The sequence below is a fragment of the Equus quagga genome, chromosome 5 (assembly GCF_021613505.1).
Source record: "Equus quagga isolate Etosha38 chromosome 5, UCLA_HA_Equagga_1.0, whole genome shotgun sequence".
NCBI lineage: Eukaryota > Metazoa > Chordata > Mammalia > Perissodactyla > Equidae > Equus > Equus quagga.
The window spans coordinates 130,890,331-130,906,619 of record NC_060271.1 but is presented as its reverse complement, the minus strand read 5'-3'; the positions used below and the strand labels follow the sequence as shown (position 1 = coordinate 130,906,619).

At 45.2% G+C, this 16,289-nt stretch overlaps 1 protein-coding gene across 4 annotated transcripts in view; it reads left to right on the top strand.

Annotated features, from left to right (window-relative positions):
• The first annotated feature begins 1,909 nt into the window (after nucleotides 1-1,909).
• The window catches only part of ATP6V1C2 (ATPase H+ transporting V1 subunit C2), a 54,454-nt gene continuing 40,074 nt past the window's right edge, over nucleotides 1,910-16,289 (top strand). For 3 of the 4 annotated variants that reach the window (XM_046661318.1, XM_046661316.1, XM_046661315.1), the window contains exons 1-3: nucleotides 1,910-1,927; nucleotides 3,629-3,783; nucleotides 5,534-5,601. In XM_046661318.1, coding sequence (XP_046517274.1) covers nucleotides 3,655-3,783; nucleotides 5,534-5,601 — 197 coding nt within the window. In that variant the 5' untranslated portion in view covers nucleotides 1,910-1,927; nucleotides 3,629-3,654. Of the gene's footprint in view, nucleotides 1,928-2,373; nucleotides 2,456-3,628; nucleotides 3,784-5,533; nucleotides 5,602-16,289 lie in introns of those variants that run through there. The other variant, XM_046661317.1, reaches the window with a different exon arrangement.

The following is a 16,289-nucleotide window of genomic DNA, read 5'->3' as shown; positions in this document are numbered from 1 at the left end:
AACTCACCTAAATTTTCATTTATAGATTGGTTATGGATTATTTTCATCGACAGTGGAGAGTAAGGCTAAATTTAAGGCATAGGTATGTGAGCCATCTCTTTACAAGACAAAGGAAAGAATATGTAAAAAAGTTAAAATGGTATCATTGAAGGTGGAGTCTGGCCATTGGGTGGTCCCACAACTTTTAGATAAGAATCCAATCTGATTAAGTAAAGGCCAGAAGCCACCACCCTAAATCAGTTACATGAGGTTGCCAGACAATAATCAACTTAAGTTCTTGCCTTCCCCATTAAGAGTTTCTACAGATAAGGCCATCCCCCTTCTTCCTGTCACAGAGAGGGAGGCATCTTTACAGATGGAGGTTTCCCTTACAAATGTAAATGTTTCCCAACAAAGGGCAATCAAACTCCAGTCCTTGGAGCCTGCTTCTCACCTGCAGTTTTAAAATTAACCAGCCTAAAATCTTCATCACACGTGATTTTTTTACTTCCTTCTTTATACTTTTCTGTGCTTTACACATTCTCTATAAGAAGCAAAGAATTACGTTTATAAACAGAAAAGAAGTTACTTGAAAAAAGTCAAGCTACCCCTACAGCAGTCGTTATAAACTATTACAAATTCCAATATTTAACAAGAAGCTTCAGATGTGAAAGACTGGAAAGATTTTAGATTTGGGGCAGGAAAAATTTAAGTAAGACAAGAACCATTGTAGGTCCTTATTATTTTCTTAATCAGATGTCCAGGAGTTATTTTGTGTCTGACTCTTCTTTTATTTCTTAAAATAAGCTAGGTAGAGGAAACCATATTTATAGAAAGAATGGTGCCATAAGTGAAGTAGGGGATATTTCTAAACATGTTGCCCAATCTTGAGAAGCCAGGTCAATGGTTGTGAATGTTGAAGGCTAGAAAAATGTGGACCGAAATGGAAAGCATGGGTCGTCCCAGAGTTATGACCCAGTCCTGTAGGCTTGCTGGGATCAGTGATAAGGACACAAGACTTGTATCACAGGCCTGAGTTCCAGCTCTGCCATTAGCCAGTTGTGTGACCCCTGGCAATTCATGACTCTTCTGTGAGGATCCCTACACTTGAGGTCTGCTCCCAGCTCCAGGCTTCTGTTTTCCCAGGCTGGAAAGAATGGCATTACCAGATGAAGTCCAAGATTGGAGACTCCGCATCATATCCAAGCAGGCCATTCCTTCCTTGGAATTGCCACTTAAGCTCCCCATACACACCAGGTTTCCTCATCCCTGGGTTTCAGGTGTCCTCCCTCTGGAAGATGTTGCAAGGACTGACTAATGCACTTGAGTGTCCCAATAACGATGATGCAGAGCACAGGTGCTAGGAGGCCCAAACTGCCAATTATAAATCCACAACAGGATGCCTGGATGAGCACGTTGTGACCTTTAAAGCCACATTTCTGTCCCGCATCTGGGGCCTCTCATCCCAGCATATGGGCTTACACCTCCTGTCTCATTCCAAATAGCCGAAAGCATTCACGGTTGACAGTCTGACGGGTTTTATGCAGTCAGGGGAGCCCAGTCTCACGGAAGCCACCACACCTTCTTCAACCCCCCAAAGAATAATTCTGAGATTTTGATCTTTCCCAGAAACCACTGAAAACATCGTCCACAGAGACGGATGAACTGAAGTTTCCTCCTTTACTCCAGAGAAAATGAATTCTCAGAGTTTTTTGTTTTGTTTTTTAACATCCACACGTTAATTTCTGGGGTTTCCCTTTCTCCGTTTCAAACAGCACAGATCGTGACCTCACGTGGTGGGACTCGACGCTAAGTTTCCGATCCCTCCTGTCCACAGGGCAGTTTGGAAGGGGGTAAGGTGAGGTGGGCGCGCCAGGCATGGAGAGTTTCCTTGGCGACCAAGGGCAAGCTCACGCCCACGGGCAGGAAGATTTGTGCCTCTGCCTAGGTGTGTGTTCCAGAACATATGGGAACCTGTTGCGTCGCTTCCCCAGGGCCGTCCTGTCTCTCGGTGATTCTCCTGAGACCCTGTCCCCTGTCACTGTGGGGGTGGGGGGGGGGTGGGGAGACGCGAGGCATCGGACGGAGAGCAGGTGCCCCGTCCCCAGTGCTTCGCCTGTCCCTGCGTGTCTGGGTCGTATTCACGTCCGGTCCGCTCTGCTAGGTTGTGGGGCTGGGGTCCCCGTCGGATGCTCCCCGGAATCCCGCCAGGGCAAGGGGTTCGGGGATTTTTGCCAAGACTCGAAGGCAGCGTCCCATTTCCGCTGCCCTCCCGCAGCGGGCGCGGGGCCTCCAGCCCGGCCACGCGGGAGGCGGGCGGCCCGGTATGCAAATACCCGGCGGGCGGGGACCGTCTCCCCGCCAGGATTAAAGCGCGGGGCGGGGCGGGGCGCCGAGCAGCAGCCGTGGTCTCCGGGAGCCGGCCGTGCGCGCCCGCCTGCCCGCCCGCAGCCCCGACCGCGCGTCCCGGCTCTGGGTAAGGACGCGCGGCGCCTCGGGACTCGAGGCGGCGGGGGGAGAGGCGCGCGCCCCGCTACCAGAGCGCAGCGCGAGCCCCCCGGGTCCCCTTGGTCCCGGCGTCGCCTCGGCCCACGGACGCCGTCTGGGTCCGCGCTTTCTCCGTGGGAACCAGGGAACCGGCGCCTCCGCTGCGCCCTCCCCGGGGCCGGGCAGGGGGCATCTCCCCAGGTTCTGCGTGGGGCCAGTTTGTCCTCATCGTAGTCAAGACCGAAAGGAACAGCGTTCGATGCGCGCGGGGTTAGGAGGGTCTAAGATTATCTAGGAGTGGAGTGAGACTGGGGGTGAAAAAGAGACGCTTCAATGATGGGGCTCTGGCTGTTACCCCGTTTTTTCCCTAGGCATCCGGGGGCGCTTTGGGAGGCAGTGGGAAGGGAGACAGGCCGAGGGGATAAAGGTGTGGGTGTGTACACGATTGAATGAGCAGAGCTAATCGACTTGAGCACACACTGGACAGAAACCACCTGCCAGGCTAGCAAGTTACCCACCTCTGCAGAGTGGACCCTTAGTCTTGTGAAAAAAATCACTTTAGTAATCCCCTCACCTTTTTTTCCCTTATTTTATAAAAAGAAGAATCCTTCTGAAGTCTATTTTTAAAACTAGCAGCAATCTCAAGGTTGGTCAGTTAAGATGTGGGATTTGCCTCCTTGTCTCATTCCTGCCTCCACCCCATCCTGCATTCCAGAAGATGCAAGGTGGAAGGGAGAAACATACCATTCCAGAAGGCGCCCAAATCCAGCTTGCTGTCCCCTGTTTTATGATGTCAGGTGGGGTGTTCACGGGACTGGAGAGTGAAAGGAACAGGATCCTGCTCTTCTCTCCTCCCCCCTCCTTCTTAAAACCAGTCAGAACCTCCCTAGGAAAGGAGGACCTTCAGGAGACTTTGTGAAGACCTGAGGGCTTTCCAAGAGGAGATAAGAGCACTGAAGATCAGCCCACGGCTTGGTGCAGATGCGTGTCCTTGGAAATATAGACTCTGAACTGGACGGTCAAAGGGCAGAGAATGGGAATGGGGAAAACGACTGATCCTTGAGAGGATTAATTCTGAGGGAAGGGAGTGGTGAAGAAATAGAGATATTTGATACTTCTCTCTTCTGTTTCTGTTTGTGTATGCTGCTGTGGTTCTGGTTAGTAACTGGAGAAAAGAAGCCTGGAAGCATGTCGGAGTTTTGGTTAATTTCTGCCCCTGGCGATAAGGAAAATTTACAGGCTCTGGAGAGGATGAATACAGTAACCTCCAAGTCCAACTTGTCTTATAACACCAAATTCATGATTCCTGACTTCAAGGTAAGATTCCTGGGGAGGAGGAAGGGTGATGGATTGGGGTCAGGGGATGTCATCTGGGAAGCCAAGAAGAATATAATAGGGCAAAGCAAAGGACCAGCCAGGAGCTGAGGATGCACAGGCGGCATCGATGGTTTGGATGAGACCTCATGCCGTGGCCCCAAATTAATTGGGGTACCTATGGACATAGAGCTACAGGACAGAATGAATAGGGAGACTATGGTGTGGGTAGCTGTATCTAATACTTCAAAAAGTCGGAAGAGTGTTTTACTCACTTGGGTCCTCGTGAGTTCTCAGCTTCTTCCTGTTTTGTCTTCAACAAGTGGGGAGCTTCAGCCTTGATTGTGCTTTTGACCTGGGGGCAGGAGAGCCAGGATCCTTCTGGTTCTGATGGAGAAGAAGGAAGGGGATTTAGTGATAACTAGGCAGATGGCAGAAAGAGATTTGACAGTGTGTGAGCGTCCAAGGGCTCTTGCAGTGGAGAACAAAGTTAAAATGAAACAAACGTGAAAGCGGAGCAAGATATGTACAATCTTTTTACTTAAAATAAGAGTGGACTTTTTGCAGTGCTATGTAAGATTGTAGGTTTCCAAAGGAAGAAGCTTAAGTCATTCTTCCGGATGACTCCAGTGTAAACGCGTTGTGGGTACTGGAGGAATGGCGTTAACTGCTCCGAGGCCACTCTTTAGCACACTGCCTGTAATTCTCTTCCAAACCTCAATTTGCCCCTCCGCCAAAAGAGCTGCCCCGTCAGCTACCGTGAGTTGTTTGTGATGTTGCCACAGTTGCTCGTATGCTGGGGGCCAGGCACTTTAAATGCATCGCCTTGAGTCTGCACAACTCCCACGTTAGGGGTCCTGTCCCGCTGAGGCCAGCAATGAGTTCTGAACCCATATCTCGCTGACTTTTCAAACCTGTCACTGTTGTCCAGTGACAGATGCTGCGAAGGTTCGTAAATTCAGCATCCTCTCATCGCTTACTATGTGTGAGGCTCTGTGCTAGACTGGAGGGAACAAAGATAAAAAAGACACGTCCCCTGCCAAATGTTGCTTAAAATCAAGTTGCTTGAAAAGAAGCAACTTCACTTACTAGAAATATCCAGGCTTCATAATTTCCTAATTACTTTTTAATGTCTGATTGGTTGATAATATGATAAAGTTTTTCCTTCTGATTCTGTGAATAGGTCTTTAAGTACAGTTTAGGGCTCTGTAATAATTTCCATACTAAGAAATACATGGTTATAAGTCGTCTGAAAAGAAAAGGACTTCCCCAAATGATGAAGTGGGAGGAAAAGCTGGACCCCTGCCCCAGCAAGATCACACTGATAACAGCAGAGAACAACAGAGAAAGGGATCGGTTGGACTGTCTCGGAGAAGAAAGGCTTTTAGAAATGACAATGTATTTAACTTGCTCTCTGGTGTATCTCTCCCTTGGCTGTGGGGATTACTCACATGACTAGCAGACCGCCATTGTAAGAGGAAAATGAGCTGAGGGCAGACCACAATATAGTAGTCACTGCTTCCTATGGCAGAAATATGACAATTTATTCTGTTGGCAAAAACAAAAACAAAACCAAAAAACCCCTGCAAAATCCATTGATTTCACTTTAGCGCGCTTCCCACTTGTTTGGCCATTGACCAAGGACAGCTAACTCAGGATGGAAGTTGCAGAATTCCCTGCCCTGTTGTTGAAAAGGCACCCATGCTCCTCTGCCGGCAAGTGTGAACCTCTCACTTCTTTGCAATCTTTCTAGGTGGGAACCTTGGACTCCCTTGTTGGCCTCTCTGATGAGTTGGGGAAACTTGATGCCTTTGCTGAAAGGTAAACTATTTCTTATTTACTACATACAAGTGAGAATTTGACATTGTTGTCAAAGGACACGGTGCTCTTGCTTCGGCTGAGCCCATACTCGTCTGAACCTGGTCCTGGAGGTCGCAGAGAGCGCCCGGGTAGGTGGGGTGAGGGACGCAGCTGCCTCTCGTAGTTTTGTTTGCTGGAGGCAGCATTTTTTGGGGGGGGGCTGCCTTCAAAATGAAGAAGACCGTGACAGGTGCTGAAAAATAATTGATGTAGTTTTCCCCCAAGGCTTTTAAGTGTTTTGTTCGGTTTTGTTTTTGTAGTAACATATGCACATAGTAAAAAATTCAGAGCACAAAAGGAAGGCCGTCCAATGAAAATTAAGCTTTCCTCTTGCTTGTTTTTCTTTTTCTTGTCCCTCATTTCCTCTCTTTTGAGGCAATGTTATTATAATTTCCTAGGAGAGCCTTCCAGAGACAGCCTGTACAAGTAACTATGAATATATTCTTAAAAATAATTTTAGACAAATGATGGCATATATCCTGCACCTTGTTTTTTTCACTTAATCGCATATCTTAGAGATAGTTTCGTCAGTCCATAGCTGCGCATTGTTTTTCCTGGCTGCGTTACCTTGAATAGGGCTGCCCTAATTTATTTGAATTTCCCTATTGATGGACATTTAAGTTTTTCAGTCTTTTGCTATTACAAACAATGCTGTAAGGACAACCCTTTTACATACTTCTTTTTGCACACGTAGGAGTGGGATAATTAAAACTCAACATGCAGGGTCAAAGAGCGTTTGCATGTAAGATTTTACAGCTGTGTCCATGGTACCCCTCCAAGCACTTGTTCCTATTCACTGTCCCACCAAAGGTGTAGGAGGATATTTTAGAGTCTTAAAATCATTTATTCTTTAAAAAAACTTGTTATGACTCCGATAGATAATCGTTGGAAAATATATACAAGGTATAGAAAAGCATGAAAAAGAGGGACTGGCCCGGTGGCGCAGCAGTTAAGTTCGCACCTTCGCCTTCCCTGGCCCAGGGTTCACCGGTTCGGATCCCGGGTGCGGACATGGCACCGCTTGGCAAGCCATGCTGCGGCAGGCGTCCCGCGCATAAAGTAGAGGAAGATGGGCATGGATGTTAGCTCAGGGCCAGTCTTCCTCAGCAAAAAGAGGAGGATTGGCAGCAGTCAGTTCAGGGCTAATCTTCCTCCAAAAAAAAGTATGAAAAAGAAAATATCAATCACTCATAATTATGCCGTCCAGAGATAACTAGTGCTATTTTGCAGGATGTACATCCAATTTTTCCTACATATAAATATTATTTATGCCTACATATATCAATAAAGGTGACATCATATTCTCTATATTTTGTAACTTACTTTTCCCTTCATATCTTCATCTTTTGATCTCACCATTAACTATTCCGTGGTGATATTATGCCGTATGGATTTACTATAATTTATCTATTAGGTAGTTTTTAAATAATAATAATCCCTTGTTTTGGTGAAGATGAAAACTCTGTTGTTTATCAAGTGTTTTCACTTGGTTTAAAAAAAATACAGATGGGATAGATGAGGAAACAGTCTTCACGGCCAGCTCTTACGCCTACTGAACTGCACAGACAGGACGGGGACCTGGGGTTTCACTGTTGATCTTGCTGCCTCCGTAGAGCATTTCAGATTTTCAGAGCCTGTGGCTGTGCGCTTTTTTTCCCTTCTCAGTGGAGTGGTGATATGGCTCCTACTGCCTTTTCTAACTTTTATGGTTTTGGTGAGGAAGATTGTCCCTGAGCTAATAACCGTTACCAGTCTTCCCCCTTTTTATTTTTTGCTTGAGGAAGGTTGTCTCTGAGCTAACATCTGGGCCAATCTTTTTCTGTTTTGTATGTGGGATGCTGCCACAGCATAGCTAGGTGAGCGGTGTGTATGTCCGTGCCTGGGATCTGAACCTGCGAACCCTGGGCTGCTGAGGCGGAGGGCGCGAACTTAACCATTATGCCACTGGGCCAGCCCCCTAATGCATTTTTAATGGGAAATTTATAGTTAGGAGTTCTAGAGGTCATACTTTGAGGATTTCTAATCCACACGTTGGTGCCATGGGTTAGAAAGTAGGTTTTCTATGTTCCAGGTGCTGTTCACCTACCCATCGCCTAAGAATAGAAAGAATCCTTTGTTGGTAACATCTTGCTGTATGTGGGATGTTGGAGTAACCACATAAAAGCAGTGCTAGCCACCAAGTAGTTTGTGGCTCATGGCCTTTGAGAAAGAAAGCTAACATTTGGCCTTCTCGTCTGAAAATGGGATAATAGTGATCACCTCTGTGCTGTCAGGGAAGAACGAAGGGCAGTCAAATCATGTTACATCAAGTATTATCAAACCCCGGGACATGTGCTGTGAAAAATTAACATCCAAGAAGACTGGCTTCATCCCTAAATATCAGCTGCTTTCTTAGGCTGCTCTGCACCCTGGGGAGGAGTGTCTGACAGATCATGGAGGCCAGCCCCCTGCCCTCAGCTGGCAACCGCCTTTGGTGCAGCAATGTGGGCGTAAGAAGTGTGACTTGCTCGCAGGTCTGCGGCAGAAATGACGGCCAGTCAGCATTTAATCTTTCCAGACCTTTCTGGACCTTTTTTTTGCTACTGATTTTCTTCCCTAGTGCGAGTCCTCAAACCTCTTCCCCAAAGCCCCCTCTCGCTCCACAGCTCTGTGATGCTGGATTATTACTTCCACTTTTGTTTCTTCTGTTTGTTTTTCTGGGTAAGCACTCGTGTTTTGTTCTGTCCCTGATTGTTGCACAAGTTGCTTGCGATGGCAGTAAAGCATTTGTTTAAGAAATTGTATGAGTATGTGTGAGCAAGCATAGTTAAGGCTGTAATTGTGAAACAGACGAGACCAAGAGGAATTAAAGTGTTTTTAAGAAACAGGCCTAGGTGTGGTAAGAATGAAAATCACTATGCATTGTTTTATTTTTCCTTGTGAGTATAAATTCTCAAGAGCCTTCCCATCAGAGGAAAGAGAAAAATGGTGTGGTTTGAGCACCCGCAGTTCTTATTTCTAGCATTTGTCTAGTCCGGGGTCAGGGTACCTTGTCTTTGGGGTAATAATGGGATCCTGATAAAATACGAGAGCGGCTTCAGCTCTTTGAAATGCCCTACCTGGTTCTTTGAAAAGTACTCAAGTGTTATTAGATAAATAAATGCCGGCTGGGTGTATAACACGGGCAGCATAAACCTGTCAGCACTGCTTCTGGCCAGGAGAACAGAGAAGGGACGAGAGTTTTCAGGGTGTATTGTTTCCATATCCTTTTATTATTTATTTACTTGGGGCACTAGAGTGTTTTTCCATGTAGGTAGAAGGCAGGTTTTGCTTACTAGAGTCTTCCCTTTATTTTTGATTTATTCCCTCGTGCTGCCTTTGTGAATTTGCCCTGTATTAACACCGTAATTCATGAATGTTTGAGAAAACAAACGATTTTATCTTTAAAAAAGCCCCCCCCACCCCCACCGCCTTTTCAACGTTTGTACCTCTCATGGTATCTTAGCCCGTTTTGCGGTGCTGGTTGAAATATTACATTTCACAGGCGCTTGGGCATTCAGATAGACCTCAGGGGTTTCTGTGGTACTTTGGTGACTGTCCCCTGCCCCTGAGTGCATTACCTGGCCTGGGGAAGAGCTGGTGGCTTTCTTTACCCACGTGGTTCCCTGAAGTCGACTGAGGGTTGGCTGATCAAAGATTACATATCTGAGTGTGGATGTCAGCTTAGTGACGCGGATCTTAAGGAGCTGGTTCTTCTAAGGACATTCTAGAGAGAAGCAAAGTATAATTTAGAAAGAATTACCCAAGCTGCTTCTCTCTGTTACTGCAAGAATATCAGATTGAGATGATCTGCATAAGATAGCTTGGGTTCGTTAGACAAATATCAGTTGGATGCCTCTTAATGCTGTGTGCTTTCTAGACTCTTCAGAGTAGCTTGGCAGTCCTACTGTGTTCGTTCGCTATTCTCTCGCTCTCTGTAATGACTATTTCAAACCTTCCCCACGCCCCATTCACCCCCAGTTATCACCTGCTCGTCCTCCTCAGCTCCCCCAGACTCTCCTCCCGCCCCTGCCTTCAGATCTGCTGATTTACCCTCTCCTGTTATGACCGAGTGCACCCCTCCTTCATAGCGCTTTCCACGGTGAGCTTGGGCAAGGTCTTGTGGGGGCATTTCAGACAAGATTACTCTCTGTCTTCCCAGCTAGACTGTAAGCTTCACAAGGCCAGTCGTTTGCACAGTTAGACCCCCAGCACCTATACCATTGTTGGCCTTCAATGACCAGCTGAGTGAATGAATGGAAGAAAGAATCCTGGAATATCAGAGCTGGACAGGCCCTTAGAGATCTAATCCAACCACTTCGTGTTCCAGACGAGGAAACATGCCCATAGAGAAGCTCCTAGAAAGAGCTAGATAGGCTCAGGGTGGCAGAGCAGAGAGCATAGACCCTTGATCCAGGTTCACCAACTTGCCCGTTAATGGTCTGTCTGTCTGTACCTACCCTGCCTCTGACTGGTTCCCCCAGCCCCAGCGGGACCAGGTGTCCTGGGCTTCATAGGAACCAACCAGAAAAGAGCTTCTTCCTCCCCCTTCCACCCTCCCAGTCTCCACCATCAATCATTCTTATTATTTATGACAACATTTACTAGTATTTCTTAATACAGACCTTTAAAAATGTCTTACTCATGTCATATTCATTGCTCAGATAATTATCACTGACCTTTTAAAAAAGTGATATATTTGCACGTTAAAAAATCAAATGGTATAAAGGTGTAAAAGGGAAATAGGAAGCTCCACTTTAATCCCAGTGCCTCCCCGTAGGTAACCATTATTAGGGTTTCGTGTGGTTCCTTTCCTGGTGAAACAAAAGAAAACAAAACACACACATACACTTACATACGTTCATGATCCAGCCCAAATATTTACAAATCTTGAAGACCTTATTTTAAGATATCTACTAAGCACAAACAGATTTTTTTTTTTTTTTTTTTTAGATATAGCTCAAGCATTTAGGGCAGAATCTGGCACATGGTTGGTGCAAAGATCCTGTTGATGATTCATTTGGGATTACACTGAAATTAGGGGGGATTAACATTCTTATCATTTTGAGTGTTTCCATGAGCACAGTTCATCTTTCAATTGACTTGATTGTTTTTGTTTGTTCCTGTGGTAAAGGTTTCATGTTTTGTTAAACACCTTTCACAATATCTTACTGATTTTTTCCAAAGTATTACATTTTCTATTTTGTTGCTGTTGTCAATGAGATCTTTTCTCTAAATGCTTATTGTTTGTAAATAGGGGTTTTCATGTATTAACTTCACATGACCTGCCAACTTATTAAATTTCCTTATTGCTTCTAATAGTTTTTCAGCTTATTTTTTAAGGTTTTCTAGGCGTGTGATCATATTGTCTGCAAATAGTAATTTCTCCCCTTTTCTCTCATTTCTGTCTCTTGTTTAATTGTATTGGCTAGTGTTCCAGAAAAATATTTAATTTATCAGTGATGGTGGTGGATGTCTTAGTCTTGTGGCTACCCTTAATTTGAATAATTCTAGTGTCTCACCATTAAATGTCATTTTGGCTCATTTTGAAATATATTATCATACTAAGGAAGAATCTGTTTCTGTTTTGCTAAGAGTTTATCTGGAATGAGTATTGCATTTTTTTCAAATTTCTTTCGTGGCATGTAGTGAATTGGTCTTATATCTTTTTTTTTGACTTTAATATGGCATGTTTATTAATAAATATTGTAGTTATTGGATCATACTTACATTCCAAGAAGAAACTCTACTTGGAATGTTAAACTCTGTTTGTTAACATTATAAGATTTTGCATCAGTATGCACGAATAATAATAATGCTAGTATCGTAATATTACCACCATAACAAATTTTTTATGTTGGTTACCTGTTGAAATGATAATTTGCATATTGGGTTACATAAAATATATTATTAAAACTAATTTTGCTGTTTTTACCTTTTTAAATGTGATGACTAGAGATTTTTAAAGTGCACATGTGGCTCCATTATATTTCTACTAGACGCTGCTGGACCAGATCTCTAGACAGGGCTCCTCAAACACACGCAAGAATCCCCTGGAGATCTTGATAGAACGCAGATCCTGATCCTCTGGGGCTGGGCTCAGCCTGCGGTTCTGCATTTCTTACAAGCTCCCCAGTGCTACTGGTGCTGCTGGTCTGCAGACCACGCTTGGCATCGCACAGCCGAACAGTGGCTGTCAAACTGTAATGTGCATCAGAATCATCTGGAAGCTTTGTTAAGATGTACATGACTGGGCTCCACCTCCGGAATTTCTGATTCAGCAGATCTGAGGTGGGGCCTGAGAACCTGCATTTCTCCAAGTTCCCAGGTGATGCTGCTGCTGCTGCTCCTGGCACCGAATTGAGAACAGCTGCTTTAGATGGTAATGCGATGTCTGTTTCTGGATGGTTTAAAATACGTCATTGTGACGTATTCGGGCTTGTTGCATTTTTAGGAGGAGTTCTAGTCACAGAATTTTCCAGTATTATTGGTCTCTTAGTTTTTTCTTTGGATGAAGAGGTGTATTGATTTTGGTAAGTTTCATTTTTCTAGAAAATAATCCGTTTCATCAACTTTCCCAAGTTATTTGCATAGAGTCTACCAACCTACATTTTTGTGGCTTTTATAATTGTCTCTGCTAATTTCTCATTTTTTGGTTAGGCTACCCAGTGGCTTATCTATTTCACTCTTTAAGAGAAGCAGCTTTTATCTCAAACTTTTAAAATCAATTTTGTCACTTTTCTGATTTCTTTCTTTCTTTTTTTTTAACAATGGTTTTGTTTATTTCTTTATTTCTTTCTTTATTTATTTTTCTGCTTTATCTCCCCAAATCCCCCCAGTACATAGTTGTATATCTTAGTTGCAGATCCTTCTCGTTGTATTTTTCTGATTTCTAATTTTTAAATTTCTGCATTTATCCTGATTTCCTCTCTCTTGCTTTATTTGGGTTTATTTTCTTGCTCTTTTCAGTAAAACATACTGAGTTATATGCTAATTCACTTATTTTCTTTTTTGTTTCATTCTATAATGCTTAAGGCAATGCAATTTTCTCTATTACGTAACTTTTGACATGTGGAATTTTCTTTTTTTCTCTTTCTTTCTTTTCTTCTTCTTCTTTTTTTTTGCTGAGGAAGATTCACCCTGAGCTAACATCTGTGCCATCTTCCTCTATTTTGTATGTGGGTCACCGCCATAGCATGGCCAGCAGTGAGTGGTGTAGGTCCACACTCGGGAACTGAACCCAGTGCCAAGGTGGAGCGTGCTGAACTTAACCATCAGGCCATGGGGCTGGCCCTACATATGGAATTTTCATTATCATTTTTTCTAGATCTTCTGCGAGGTTTTTAGGCCTTTTTAATTTCTGGGAGGTTAAGTTTTGTTGTTGTTTCTGTTTTTGTTTTTCATTACTAATTCCATTGCTTTGTTGTTAAAGAATGATGAAAGAGCTATTTCTACCTTTGGGAGTTTGAAGTTTTCTTTGTGAACTAATGTATTGCTGCTTTTTCTAAGTGTCCCATGGGTACCTAAGACAGGTACCGTTGTATTGTGTAGAGTTGATGTGTGTCTATTGGAGCGACATTATCCGTGATTTTCCTATCTGCCACATCCATGTTTTTATACCCTGTGCACTTTGCTGCTCTTACTGGAGGCAGAGAGGCCTGTGAAGTTATCACTCCACAGAGCACTGCCACTTGATGCCCTCTGTGCCTCTGTTTATATTCTTTTCTTTCTTGAATTCTACACCCCCGATGGTTGTCACTTACCTGTTTGGGTAACTGCCACTTATTGGCCACCCATTGTGTGCCAGGCACCATATTAGGCGCTCTCCATTTCCTCATGAAATCTTTACCACAGCCCCGTGCACTGGGTGAATATCCGCATGTTGTTGGCGAGCATATTGACCTTCAGAGAGTGAAGTCGCGTGTGCAGGGTACATAGCTGATGAGCGTCAGGCCTTAACCTGGTCAACCTGCCTCTCTCTCTTCCTCAGTCAGAGGTCCTTGGCAGATGGCAGTTGGCTTCTCCCCTGCTGCCCTGGCTTCATCACTTCCTTGAGACCCTGCTGGGACAGTCTCTCCTTTTCCTTAGGTGACTCAGTAGCTGACGGGCACAGTCCCAGTCTCTCTCCACCCACCCCCCACCAGCTCCCAGCAACTCTCACCAAACCAGAAGTCCAGCCAGCAGGGAAGGAAGGAATGTCGGCTGGCTGCTTCTGTGCACACACATGGCCATAAGGGCCGGCCCGAGGCAGCATTGTGAAATTTACAGAATAAGCCCTTCGAGGCTAAATTTAGCATGAGCACGTACATCTTAGACCTTGGCCAACCCCTAGCACCCACAGCTCCACTGTTCTCCAGAGCTCAGCCCAGTCCTGTTCGCTCAGCACTCTGTGTTGGCGCTCTTCACATCTTAAGTAGATGGCAGCCGCTTAGACTTTCCTTATTTTCAGGAGCTTAAGGGGCAACTTTAATTGGTCCTTTCTGGCATTGGCTTCATGTCCTAAGTTAATATCGTTCTCAACAGACAGCTTGCGTATTTACATTCTCCTCTTATGTGGTGTTTCCCATCTCAGCCAAGGCTCCGTGGGCCCCTGCCCCTGGCGCTCAAGCCGCCAGTCTGGGCGTCTCCTTCCTGACCATCCACTGAGACTCCAGCAAGGACAGAGCCCTGTAGGCTCCACCTCCAAAACCTGTCCCCTGTCTGTCCACTTTAGCATGTCCAGTGCTCCACCTTCATCCAAGCCACCTTCATCTTGTGTCTGTATTTTTGCCACAAACTCCTAACCCACCTCCCTGCTCCGCTTTCATCTACTTTCCACACTGCAGCCGGAGTTCTCACTCTCTGAGGAGACTCCACATTCCAGCCCTGACGGCCTAGTGGTTACAGTTCCGCACTCTCACTGCTCCGGCAGCCCAGGTTCGGTTCCCGGGGTGGTGGAACCACACCACCCATCTGTCGGTTGCCAGGCTGTGGTGGTGGCTCACACAGAACAACTAGAATGACTTACAACTGGGATATACAACCACACACTGGGGCTTTGGGGAGGATTGAAAAAAAAAGAAAATGAAGATTGGCAACTGATGTTAGCTCAGGGCGAATCTTTCCCTGAAAAAAAAACCCAAAAAACAAAAAAACCCCCAAACTATTACTTTCTTAAAAAAAAACAAAAAACAAAACTTGATATCACCTGACTTTCTTGCTTGAAACTCTCTCGTAGCTTTCCAAGGCCCTCTGTAAAATCCATGCTCTTCACCCTGGTTTCCAGATCCCTAACTGATCAGGCCCCGGGTGTCCCCCTTCTTGGCTCACTGGACCACTCCCCTCCCACCACCCTGGCTGCATCCTGTCCTGAGTGGTGCCCAACCTGTTCTCCTAGCTTGAAGGCCCCCCAGCCTTACCCACCACCCCACTCTTGTGGGGGGCTTCTTCTTGTCATCCTGATCTTAGTTTAAATGTCACCTCCTCTAGAGGCCTTCTCCAGATGGGCCAGCCTAGTCCCTCGAGGGCACCCCATGTTAATTCTCTGCCTTCCACACGCCACTCTTTAATACTCTCTTTGTCTTTGTCCATCTCTTGTAGAGTAGAAGCCCCAAGAAAGCAGGGACTGTATTTCTTTTTTTTTCTTGACCTCAGTATTAGCAATATTTTTTGGGGCTAGCCTCAGGAAAGGGCAACAAAAGCAAAAATAAACAAACAGGGCTGCATCAAACCAAAAAACTTCTGCACAGCAAAGGACACCATCAACAAAAGGAAAAGGCAACCTACTGAATGGGAGAAGATATTTGCAAATGATACATATGACAAGGGGCCGATATCCAAAGTATATAAAGAACATCTACAACTCAATATCAAAAAAACCAAATAACCCAACTGAAAAATGGGCAGAGAACTTCAGAAGACATTTTTCCCAAAGATGACACAAAGATGACCAACAGGCAGGTGAAAAGATGCTCAACATCACTAGTCATCAGAACATGCAAATCAAAACCACAATGAGATGCCACCTTGCACCTGTCAGAATGGCTGTTATCAAAAAGACAAAATATAACAAGTGTTGGCAAGGACGTGGAGAAAAGGGAACCCTTGTGCACTGTTGGTGGGAATGTAAATTGGGGCAGCCGCTATGAAAAACAATTTAGGGTTCCCCCAAAAATTAAAAATAGAACTACCATACAATTCAGCAATTCCACTTCTGTGTATTTTTTTTGAAAGGACTGTTTTTTTTTTTTTTTATTGTGGTCACACTGGTTTATAACATTATATAAATTTCAGGTGTACATCATTATATTTCGATTTCTGTGTAGATCACAGCATGTTCGCCACCCAAAGACCAGTTACAATCCGACCCCACACACGCGTGCCTAGCCACCCCTTTCGCCCTCCTCCCTCCCCGCTTCCCTCCAGTAACCACCAGGGACCGTATTTCTATGGCCAGCTCCTAGAAGAGTGCCGGGCTCTTGGTGGGTGCTGAGCACACGTCCGTCTCTCACCGTAGTGGGCCTCTTCTTTCAGCACCCATAGGTTCTCCTGGGGAACTTTAAAAAAGGCACAGGTCGTTGGGTGCCACCTCCAGGGGTTCTGATGGGGTCCGTCTCGGTTCGGGTCTACGAATATGCATTTTAGGTGGGGCT